We start from the raw sequence: 12597 nt of genomic DNA on the forward strand, positions 1-12597 counted from the left end.
GGAGAAGATTAAAGAAAAGTTTACCAGTCTGGGTTCTATGAAGTGGTGAGGCCCCCCGAAAAGTCAAGATAGTGGTCGCAACCATGTGTTCAAAGCCTCACAGAAAAAGTCATGGGGCTTAGACCATATGTATGTATGTATGTATAGTATGGCCATTATATTGATTTTTTTTCTCTTCCGAGGACACCCTTCTTAGCAGCCCTAGTCAGATGCATCATTCCTGTTATTGGAAAGAAAAGTATCAGTCTAGTATGACACATTTTGGACAGTAAGCCACAAGCGCAAGCAAATTCCTGCTTCTTTAGGCAAACTGGGATTGCTCTGTGTTCTACCCATTTGGAGCTCTATGTGATATACTGACACAGTCTCTGGATACATAGAGAGAATTCATAATAATGACATTTGTTGTCTCAAACACCTTATAGCAGGAATAAGCTATCATAGTAGACTGTACTTTGAACTAGGAATCTTCAAGGCTGCACCATCAACATTCAGTAGCATAACCAGCTAACTCTTTTATGGACTGGCGTAGAAAATCATATCAAATAAAGGTTAGATTTCTGAGAGGTTAACCTATCTATAAAAGGGGGAATGAAGTCCATCATTACAATTAAAAATGAAAAGAAAAGAAAATGGCAAGTCAACATCCCTGGCCCACCTATTCTAGAGAATTTGTAATGTGCTAACCCTCTGATACTGCCAGGGATTCAAAATAATTCCGTGAATTATATCCGGTCCAAGATAACTAAATGCATAACTAATCAACATAAATGCCCAGAAATCAGGCAGCATTGAAACATTTTCTAAAAAATTGAAAGATTCCAGTATGTCTTTACCTTTGTAGTTTATCTTCTAGCACTTCCATATACTTGAGAGTGTTTTTTTTCAACTTTTTCTCTGTAAGACAAACATGATTTTTTTTTTCACCGAGAGAAGAAAGAAAAAGGATATAACAAATCTTATAGAAATTGATAGAATTTTACATATTTTGCTCCAAATGAAATTTTTTTGAGTACAGTTTTCAGATTTAAAATTAAAGATGTGCTCTTTAATAAGAGTTGCATTTGGCTAGATGGATGGCTATGTAAATTTGATGAATGAATAAGTAAGAAATAACCAGCTGCTAAAACACCAAACGTAAAGGTTCTCCTGTCAGTAGTATCTGACTAGGGCACATTACTCATCTTTGTTTCTTGGCCAAGGGAGTCAGCATTGTCTAAAGACGATTTCCATGGTCATGTGACCAGCATGGCTGTATGCCAAAGGCACACTTAAAACTGTTACCTTTCCATCAAAGTGGTACCTATTAATCTACTTGCATTTGCATGCTTTCACATCACAAGGTGAGCAGGAGCTGAAGCTACTAAGGAGAGCTCAGCTGTTGCACGAAGCTTGGTCTCGAACCCAGGCTGTCAGCTCAAGCTCAGTGTCTTTAACCATTGAGCCATTGTGCCCCCTTGCTAAACACTACAAGTGGAATAAGATTCATGAAAGAAAACGCATCAGTTTCTTCAAAGATGGAGAATTGTCACAGGTTCTTTTGAAACCACATCCAGTTTATGGGACCCAAGACTCAAGAGATCCATCAACAGCACAAGTCTTTATACTACCAGGATGTATTTCTCCCCACAGTCTGAGAAGATATTGTGTGCTTGCAAACTGTCCAATTTACAGAACTGTACCAGACCATATAGCTCTAACTATATCTGTTATTGTCTCAGTCTATATTCCCTCCCGTTGATAGTAATTCTACTTTGCTAGACTGATCACTAGAAACACAACTTGTATTACTACTCACGTATTAGGCTACAGCCCACAGTATTACTAACAAGGTTCTCTTCCTTCAAATCCTGTTTTGACTCCTAATTTAATTTCTCTCTCCTTGCTTCCTTGATAGATCTGCTTTTCTACTTCTTTCCTCTGACCCTCTTAGGAAAAAAAAATCATTTTTCTGGCTGATTTCCGGCTGCTTTGTAGTAAGAAGCACACATACCTATTCCACAGAAAATCTTTTATAGGCAGCTTTGTCAGTGCTAATATTGGGAAAGGGGGTCAAAAGGGAGGGATCAAGGCGAGGCAATTGTCTGTGGAGCCTGCTCCTCCCAAGAACATACAGTACATGACAAGGTCTTTAAATATTTGTTCATAGAAGGACCTAACTGTTGATTATGATGGCCTGAAAAGAGTAAAGTAAGTAAATCTTATGTTTATAATATTCTTAGAACTAATCACGCCCAGATAAGGTTTTAAGATTTCAGCATTTGTTAAATTTAAACCCCATTTATAAGCAGCTATGGAAAGCAACATACATGGAGAAAGTGGTCCATAACACCTATGGCCTAGTAGAGAGATGCCCTCACTTTAGGAACACAACCTATGTGGGGGGGAAACTTTCACTACCTAAAAAAAACCATAAAATATTGAATGGATTACCATGCCCAAGTGTGTTTATCCACTAATTGGTCTGATGTTTCTGATAGAGGTAGACAGACTTATCAGGATAGACTTCTCTGTTTCTAGCTTCTGGTGAGCAAGAGACTTGGTCCATAGATACTCCAATTTGGTTTAAATGCTAGATAACCTTTATTGTCATGTTTTTCCGTGGACACTCTGGCACATATGAAAAATGAAATTCTATTGCCTGTTCTCAAAAATGCATATATACATAATACACATATAGATATGCTATATAGACATAGATATGTATATACCTAAGCCCTAACAGATAAATACATATAAATATTAATCATTGTCCATCTTGAATACATGAAGGAAAGAGGAAGCTTGAGAATTCACAAGGTTGATACTGTATGGAACAAAGCTGTAGCTGAATCTAGATATTCTGTTTCGGATGCCACCAAGCCTCTTCTAAGAAGGTAACAAGGAAAACATGAAGAGGATGTGTAGCCAGCCAGAGGTTAAATGTGTAGTGCCTCAGATATTAAATCTCCAAGGCACCTGAGTGTAGAACAAAAAGCAGTGGGTGGAAACTAATCAAGGAGAGAAGCAACTTAGAACTGAGGAGAAATTTCGTGACAGTTAGAACAATTAATCAGTGGAACAGCTTGCCTCCAGAAGTTGTGAATGCCCCAACACTGGAAGTCTTTAAGAAGATGTTGGATAGCCATTTGTCTGGAACAGTATAGGGTTTCCTGCCTAGGCAGGGGGTTGGACTAGAAGACCTCCAAGGTCCCTTCCAACTCTGCTATTAAATGTTCTCCATTTTTTTACCTATAGAAACTATATTATCTAATTTAATCTGAAAATGCTTATATCATGTTTCCTGTAGGGGTTAGAGGAAATCTATCCAGCTTGGTCCATGGTCTGCTAATTTAAAAGGGGGAAAATTACATAAAATGTTTTATATGAGGCATATCATCTTTACACCAGAGTTAATGTATATTTAAATTGCCCCTACTTATTCTAAACAATCTTCTATCTACCAAAGTTCAATCTGAGGACTGTAAAATTACTGAGATGTGGCAAGTACATAATGGCTTCCTTGAATCTCATGGCAGTCTCATATAAAAGTTAAAAACAAAGTAAAGTCATCTACCTGTGTTCATATTTAAATAGCAAACACTATCAATCAAACATGTGATAAATCCTTTGATAATACCACAGCTTTATGCTCCAGCTTTCATTCCTCTCTGCCCTGATCTCATCATTATACGGCCCTGGAGCATGACATAACACTCTCCTTCATTCTAATGTACAATAGCAATAATCCAGTAACTGGAGGGAAAAGAGATCTCTGCTTCATAATGACTTTGTTTCTAACTAATGTTTCAATATATTCTATTACATGAATGATAAACCTTAGTTCCAATTTCTCCTGCTGTGCTAGCTGGATTTTAATTGGATATTATCTGACATAGTAATTCTTGCTTTTCACAGTTGTGTCCTATTCCCTATGTGCAGTTTTACAATGTCCTTGAAGCAAATAGCTTAATAAATCAGCAGTACTCAATGGCAAAAAGGAATCAGGTAGGAAACCATCAATAAGCGAAAAGTAGGTCAGTTAAAAACCCTCCAGGAAACATAAGCACGACATACACAGAGCTCCATCAAATGCTTTATCTAAACTGAAATGACAAAGAACATCATATGATTCTCATACGTCACAGGGAATAAGTTAAAACCCTTTAAAATACCAGTCAGATTATTTCCCACCAAGTTGAAGAAAATACCACCAAATATATCTGAATTTTCTTTATGTTTGGATTGACTCCAAGCTACTGACATGAAGTTTTAACTGAATGCAAGTCAGTAGCAATTGCTCAAGGAAAACAGTATTTTCTAAATCAAACCACAAAAAGAAGAATGCAATCGTGCTACAAGTTGGGCAAGAAAGAATTATGCAACTGCACTCTATGTACTGTATGTCAAAATATTTGCTTTCATTATCTCTTTGTGTTCTTGTCCCCAAGGTTGATGTGATCAGCTCTGATTGGCCATAAAAGAGACCTACCCATATAAATATTATACCTACTAATGGAAGAAGATAATAATAAAAACCATCCTTTGCAGATACACAATATGCTTCTAGCAGTGCCTTTTTTATGCTTATCTTTTTGGAAAGAAGACTGTAATGCTGAAAGCACCATCAGATTGTATAGAAGAAAGGCAGCCAGACCAGTACATATCCTCCCAGCATCTATTTGCTAATAATATTGTATTGCTGTTGTAGGATATTAATTCAGAAAAATCTGCTTTAAAATGCTATGAATTATTCCTAGGGTTCTAAAATGAATGGACTTATGTGAATATGTGATCCGTATTGTAACAATAGAAATAGCACTTAGACTTATATACCGCTTCACAGTGCTTTACAACCCTCTCTAAGTGGTTTACAGAGTCAGCATGTAGCCCCCAACAATCTGGGTCCTCATTTTACCCACCTCGGAAAGATGGAAGGCTGAGTCAACCTTGAGCCAGTGAAACTCAAACTGTACTTTATATGATGAGCAAAAGACCTCAGAAGAGGCCAAGCATTATGTTTCCAAACTTGTTATTGCAATAATAATATGATGCTTGAGACAAAGCAGATTATCTTGGTCTGTATTTCCAGATTGCTACTCCTCTTTGAGGCTTAACATTCCTAAGAATTAAAGGCATTTTCCACAGTAGGTAACCAAGGCCAGAAAGAGATGTATAAAGCCACAAAACTATTTAGGTAAACAGAAAATTAGAAGATCTGTAAACAGTTACATATTTAAAGTTGAGCAAAAGTTAATTACCCAAGCAATCATTAATAAAAAAAATAGGGTCATACTTAGTATTTTCTGATATTATACTTTAAACTATTATTTCAGTGAGAGGAGGATAAATATCTTACTTAAAAAATAGAAGAAAACTGGTGGGACATCAGAACATTAGTTCTGGAAATTAAATAAAAGAATTCATGCAGTTTTGAACTATGCCCACATAATACACTTGAATCAGGTGGTTTAGTATGCTATAATTGCAATAAGTCCAAAAACATTATGTGGTGTTCACAAGTATACGGTCTCTTAAAGTTTTTGTTCTAGCTTTAGGCTTTATTCAAGATTGTTAATAAAAACAATCTGTTGTGCACAAAAAAGATTTAAGGTGACTTTCAATAGCAAAGGCTAATGCAACTGAAATTATGATTATATGAAACAGATGAGGAGTGGTACTAGTTTCTTAAGGAGCATAAAAGAGAAATGTTAACATAAAAGAGAAATTTTAACAGTGTAGGTCAGGAGCCAAACGTGTGCTACAGTAAGAGTGCTCTTTTTTCTTTCTGCAGGCCACTAGATCATCATCAAACGTTTTTAAGAACTACCTCACAAGTCTCAAGGCATGTTTCCTTCCCTGAATGGCACATGCCAAATCACAAAAATTAAACAAATGACTCAAATCTGACAAGATGATTAACTATTATGAACTTGTAATTATATCCTTTCTTCTACTTTTAAAAAATGATATTGAGATCTACACAAAAGTTCATCGGCTTTAATGTTCTTTGGACCATAATTTGAAAACTAGCAAGCTACAGAATCTTAGAAAAGTGGGTGACGATTGCCAATGGATGAGGCAATTCTGGATCGAACCAGATCCCTCTTCAGGCATTCAGCTGGATGAAAAGAAAGCTTTAAACTGGATGATGAACTGATTGTGCGTGTTGTTTGTGTCCCTTCCCTCCCCTATCTTCATGCTTTCAGTTATATTGAAGTCTAATGGAAAGCTGCACTTGTATGGTATATGAAAATGCATGAATGCAGGTATTGTGTATTCTGGAATCATTCTTTCTTAGCATCCTGGATCACCCAGCTTCATAGCAATATCAGTACCACAGTAGTGGGATTCAAAAATTTTTACTACCGGTTCTGTGGGAGTGGCTTGGTGGGCCTCTCAGGGGAAGGATACTGTAAAATCTACATTCCCTCCCCACTCCAGGGGAAGGTTACTGCACCTCCACTAGACCGATAAGATCGCATAGATTAGGCCTCCTCCGAATTCCATCAGCCAGCCAGTGTAGACTGGCAACTACTCGGAGGAGAGCCTTCTCGGTGGCTGCTCCGACCCTCTGGAACGAACTCCCCATGGAGATCCGGACCCCCACCACCCTCCAGACCTTCCGCGCCGCACTTAAAATCTGGCTATCCCGGCAGGCCTGGGGTTAAAGATTCTAACCCCTACTCAAATTGTATGACTGTTGAGTTCTTAAATGATGTAATGCTTTATGTTGTAAATTGTTTGTCCTTCCCCCACCCCTTTTGAACTGTGAGCTGCCCTGAGTCCCCCCAGGGAAAAGGGCAGCATACAAATTTAAAAACCTAAAAACCTAAAATCCCCATTTTCTCCCATTCAGCTGGGACTCGGGAGGCAGAAAACAGATGGGCTGGGGCCAGTCAGAGGTGGTATTTACCGGTTATCTGAACTACTCCAAATTTCCACTACCGGTTGTCCAGAACTGGTCAGAACCTGCTGAATACCACCTCTGCAGTACCGCTCTCCTTCAGAATTCCAGTAAGTAGAGCTTGAGAGGTAAAGCGATGTGTACAGTTTTTAGCTTCTAGGATAAACCCAAAGAAGGTCAACCCTGACCCCACCCACCATAAATTTCAGTTCTTTGTTCAGAACACACTCCTTCTCTACATTTCCTCAGAATCCCAAATATGGCATACCACAAGCTGTGACTTATGGCTAACACATGGATGCTGCAGAGGATGCAGGGAGTGGGGGGAGAGAGACAACCCAATTATAAAATAAGTACAATATTATCAAACAAAGAAGGGGTTATTTTTCTTTTCCCGGTCCAATTTGCCTTCATTCGTGAGATCAGACCAACTCTAAGTGCTCAAAGATCTCATGCAAGACTTACATGGTTTACGTGAAAGATGCAATTTCAATGAAACAAGGTAATTAGGACTTGGATGAGAAGAATAGGGTTTGTTCCAGTGCAGCTGCTCCCGTTGATTGTGGGGGGGGGGGGAAATCCCACTCTTCACATAATCCATTTGCCTTTATGGTAGCTACAGCTGAAGTATACATTTGCACACAAAGCTTTGCTTATGCTACATCAGAACCAAACAGGCAAACAACCGCCCCACCCCCACTTCCTCTGACAGTCTTCTGCTTCATCTAAACCTAAGGTGGGCCAATCCAAAAGTAAGCCACTCCTGTACTAACCAATGGATGCTTTAGATCCTTTTTCATAGTGTACATATACAACTATGTTGCTCGTGCATCCAAAGTACTTACTCTTATGCCAAATGCCATTTGGGGTTAAATCCCAGATTATCCTATTATGCTTCAATGGCTATATAACAGCTTACTTGTAAAATACAAGCAACAGCTAGAGTCTTTCAATCCAGAAATTAACTCAATTAGCTTAAATGAAAAAAAAGTCAACTGTAGAGTTTAGTGCCAAATTTTCCTCTCCTGCCCCACCCCCTTTCTTAAGACATGAATTGCAATCATTGAGCTGGCAACATTCCTGTATGCATTTGGGGAAATTCCAGGCATTCGGGGGCTCTATTTCATCCAAGAGAACAACATGCCATTTTGTGCTACTGGTGCTACCCATCCAATGGATCTTAATTCGTTAGTGAATTATGTCAGGAATGCTGACACTCATCAGAAATGCATAAAGGCAGCTGATCTTTCTGAGTTTTCAAGCCCCGGACATTTAAGTATGCGTAAAAGAACAGGGGCACAATCATAGAATATAAGAAACTAATAAAAGCAGAGCTGTTGTCTAGACCAATGAAAAGCCCTGGCATATAAGTACCCTTGCCAAAACACAAAAGACAGTAATAACAATACTCAGCTTTGTGGTTATTTTAAAAAAGCAGTAAGCAGAGGAATGTCTAAAGCTGTAGACTGAGAACATGAAAGCAAAGAGGTAAAAAAATTGACAAATCCATAAGGCAAAATCCCCCACAAAAATACAGGTATGATTGGAAGCAGGGAAGAAAATGTTTTTGATAGAAAATATAGAGGAAGCAGGCCTGAAAATAAATAAAGATAAAATGAAGATTTTGACAAAGAATATGGGAAAATTTACAACTATCACTAATAGGGAGAATATCAACAATTAGTAAGACAAAAGGAAGAATTGGCGGAAGCTTTGAAGATACAGGTCACGAATAAGGTTAGGTATTTGGGGATATATTTGACAGAAAGATGCAGTTCACTTAAAGAGAATAATTATCATAAACTCAAACAACAGATAGTTACAGACCTGGCAAAATGGGAAAATTTACAACTATCACTAATAGGGAGAATATCAACAATTAAGATGAATATACTACTGAGGATTTTATATTTGTTCCAGACAATTCCAATTAGATTAGAGAAAGATTATTTTGAAGATCTAAATAAAATAGTGTTGAGGTATATTTGACAGGGAAAGAAAAAGAAAGTGAGAATAAAATAAAAACTGTTGCAAGTTGCTAGAATAAGAAGAAGATTTGGTCTACCTAATTGGGAATTATACTACCAGGCAACAAGCTTAATGTGGATTAAGGAATGGATAACACTAAGAAATTCTAGATTATTGACATTAGAAGGACATGGTTTGCAGTGGTGGGTTGCAGGCGGTACACCCCGGTACTGGCGTACCGGAGGGCCCACCCACCCACCTGCTCCCCTTAGCAGTGCTTTATGCTGTTGGCGCTTCTGAGCAGTGCATGGTGTGTACGGTGCCTGCGCGACACTCCACAGAGCAACTGGAGCATCGCAGAGGCTTGTGAAAATGTCATTTGACACTAGAACGCATGCACGTACCGCACAATACAATGGACTTGTTTCCATCCCAAAATCAATTAACTCATTTTTGTGAGGCAAAAGTCCATAATCCACATCAGGTCAGTCATCTCCATTACTCTTCATGCTCCCAGTTGCCACAGGGGAGTCGAGGGAGATCTTATTCCCTTTTCCACTTCTTGCTTCCTTCAACTTTACCTTCAGAGCATGTACTCCTATGTACCTGCAGAGCATCTACTCCTATGTGGCTATCTATGACTTTGTTACAAACACAGATGGAAATAAAAGTTAAACCTGGCTTAAGAAAGTCACAAAATTTGGTGGGAATTAGTTTAAACTAACACTGGTTAGTGCTGGACTACAACTATTCTCCTAAGAATTAATTGGTTGGAACTATTGGAAATTACACACACACAAACACACATATTGACAGACAGACAGACAGACACATACACACCTATGACCCAGTTAAGCAAGTGCCATCCACAAGATTCTACAGTAACTTAAAGAGGGCAATAATTATAAGGTAGAATTAAATAAAAGCTATTTAAACAGTTGGGATAGGAATTCAAATTACAATTAAATTTCTGCAAGAATTTCTGCAAACAGTCCAACAAATGCAAGAACCCTTTTGGATTCTACTTACATTGAAATAAATCTAGTTTCTAAAAGTCCTTGGCCATGAAAAAATCAGTCTCTATTACTAATGAAAATTGAGACTGAAAGCAAATGCAAACTGGCAGACAAATGTAGTTGAATTAAGTTTTACTATTTTTGAAGTGGCATTTTTCAAAATAATTTTAGGCTATTTTTCCACGGGAGAACTTCATTGGCTAGATCACCATTTTACACTCAACCTAGGTAAAACATTTTGTAGGAACTAGACTAGTGCAGTATGAAAACAAGCAAGTCTTGCAACCATGAGGGACAAATGCTAAGAGAAACAACCCTCAAGAGGAATTTTAGCTGCAGAAAAGCATAAACAGCATTTGAAAGGTATTTTGTTTCCACATCCTTAAAATATCAGTTTTAACATAACACAATCAATAAATCATGGCAGTTCCATGGTAAATGAATAGGCATGCACAATCATACACCACCTCAGTGGTCAGAGAGTGTGACAGGTTAACCAGAATCTAAGTGCTTCTGATAGGCTGGTCTTATGCAGAAAGAAGTTACTTATGATATATTCACATGTCCTGCTTAGTCCATCACCTGAACAGGTAATCCACCTCTTCGGGAGTACAGGAACAGATACAATATGGTGCTTCTATTCCTAGGTAATTGAAAAGCAATTACCCCCCATATTTTTCATATATGATTCAAACATACTGTTTTTCTGCCCAAACCTCCTTAAGTCATTTGGATTGGGTCATTTCAAGCATAAGCCGTGGTGGTGCAGTGGTTAGAATGCAGTACTGCAGGCTACTTCTCCTGATTACCGTCTGCAATTTGGCAGGTTGAATCTCACCAGGCTCAAGGTTGACTCAGCTTTCCTTCCTTCCGAGGTGGGTAAAATGAGGACCCAGATTGTTGGGGGCAATATGCTGACTCTGTAAACCGCTAAGAGAGGGCTGGAAAGCACTATGAAGCGGTATATAAATCTAAGTGCTATTGCTATTCCATTCTGATTTAGTTAAAAGTCACAGCTATGAATGGCTGAATAATGTCTGTGTCTAAGAATAATAATATTCCACAAGTTTCCATGGTTACTCTTTAAAGATACTACCATATAGCTGTCATAGGAAGTATGAGTAACCATGAGGAAAAGGGGGAAATGCAACCCAGGCAATGGTCAAAAATCTGAGCCCACAGTGGAAATGTAAACTGAGAAAGTGTTTCAGATATGACCCTCCCTAAGTCTCATGAACATAAAGGAAGGGAGGGGGGAAGTGCATCTAGACTTACAAGATTGTTTTAGTGTAACCATATAATAAAAATAATACTATTTTCCTAGTCTGGTCTACCTTGAAGGGCTGATAGTAGCAGATTTGCAGAATTTGCCTTTGGCTACAAATTTGCAATGTATGCCTTCTTTCTTACACATTCAGGCTAGGGGTTTAGTCATAATTAAAAATGATAGATGACTGTTATAATGTTTTAAAAACCCTCATTATTTTATGATTGTGGGAATCACTACAACTCCCCAGATTTTTGAAGGTGGATGTTTTTGCTTTGTACTATTTAGACTTTGACTTATTTTTCTTTGGATTGATAGAACGATCAACTCAACTATCAAGAGTTCATGTCTGAGCCCCTAACACGTTGTCTTGGAATATAATTCGACTATTTTTAATGATCTTCTTTTTTATTAGGTCTATCTAAAAATTAGATGTAGGTCTTAAATTTTCATAAAGGAAGGTAGAGAACTTACATTTAATAAATACATTGCAATTGCCAGTTGTTATTTGCATATGTTCCAATATTCTTGGCAAAGAAAGTAAAATGTAAGGTCTTTTTTTTAAAAGATGTCCTTAGGGTTGGCAACTTCATGAGCACATCCATGTAGCTTTCTTAACAATAATATGTAAGAGGTTTCTATTGTTTTCTTCCAGAATGTTTTTTTTTCTCTACTCACTCTTGCTTATAATTCTGGTACTCTCTAATGGTGTCTCAATCAGACACTGCTTGTACTTAGCATTTCTTTTTCATAATTCCAATGAAACTGTAAAATGTTTAATTTAGGAAATAAAGCTAGAAAATGTTTTGAAATTAAAGTCATTTTGCAACTTCAAACTTACATGTCTACGTTGAAATCACATTGAATTAAATCACTCATTAAAGTAAATGCCAAAACTATTTAAACTTATTTTTGAGTTTTACATACCATGGAGAGACTTGCTTCCTAACATCTTGCTAGAATAATTAAAACATAATTAGCTTACAACTAAACCTTTAAACTGTCAGAAGCATACTTTGAGCCCTGAGCCTTGGCAACAGTGAATGACATCTGCTCATAAACCAGGGGACAATTACAAAATCAACGTATTTCTCTGCAGGTCATTCAATACTAGTGCAAGGCCAGGATCCAAATTAGTATTCTGACATGGCAGTCTTACTTGGCCTCTTGGCAAAACTCTTCTGAAATTTGGAAATGTTTCAGGAATGAATGTGCTTGATATCTGTCACTAAAGCCAACTGCTCAAAGAAAAACAAAATCCAAAATTCTAATAAGGGCATCACAATTCAAGTATTCTATATCAGTTTGAAAGCAGTTTTACATCTTGTGTCTTACAACATCTGCAGTGTTGGATAACTGAGATTGTTTCTGGTTCAACCACGGTATATTTGAAATTGCTGGGAAGGTAAAATTAGTTGGATTTCTTGCCATACATGTATTTCTTTTTGAGAAATGGTGGT

At 37.7% G+C, this 12597-nt stretch overlaps 1 protein-coding gene across 1 annotated transcript in view; it reads right to left on the minus strand.

The window, feature by feature from the left end:
• The window catches only part of DISC1 (DISC1 scaffold protein), a 166173-nt gene that overhangs the window by 46609 nt on the left and 106967 nt on the right, over positions 1–12597 (minus strand). Inside the window, exon 10 of the mRNA XM_087718096.1 lies at positions 837–897. Coding sequence (XP_087574222.1) covers positions 837–897 — 61 coding nt within the window. The remainder of the gene's footprint in view (positions 1–836; positions 898–12597) is intronic.

This window comes from Thamnophis sirtalis, unplaced genomic scaffold, assembly GCF_051295495.1.
Source record: "Thamnophis sirtalis isolate CommonGarterSnake01/CBP01778 unplaced genomic scaffold, rThaSir2_p1.2 scaffold_6, whole genome shotgun sequence".
Classification (NCBI taxonomy): Eukaryota; Metazoa; Chordata; class Lepidosauria; order Squamata; family Natricidae; genus Thamnophis; species Thamnophis sirtalis.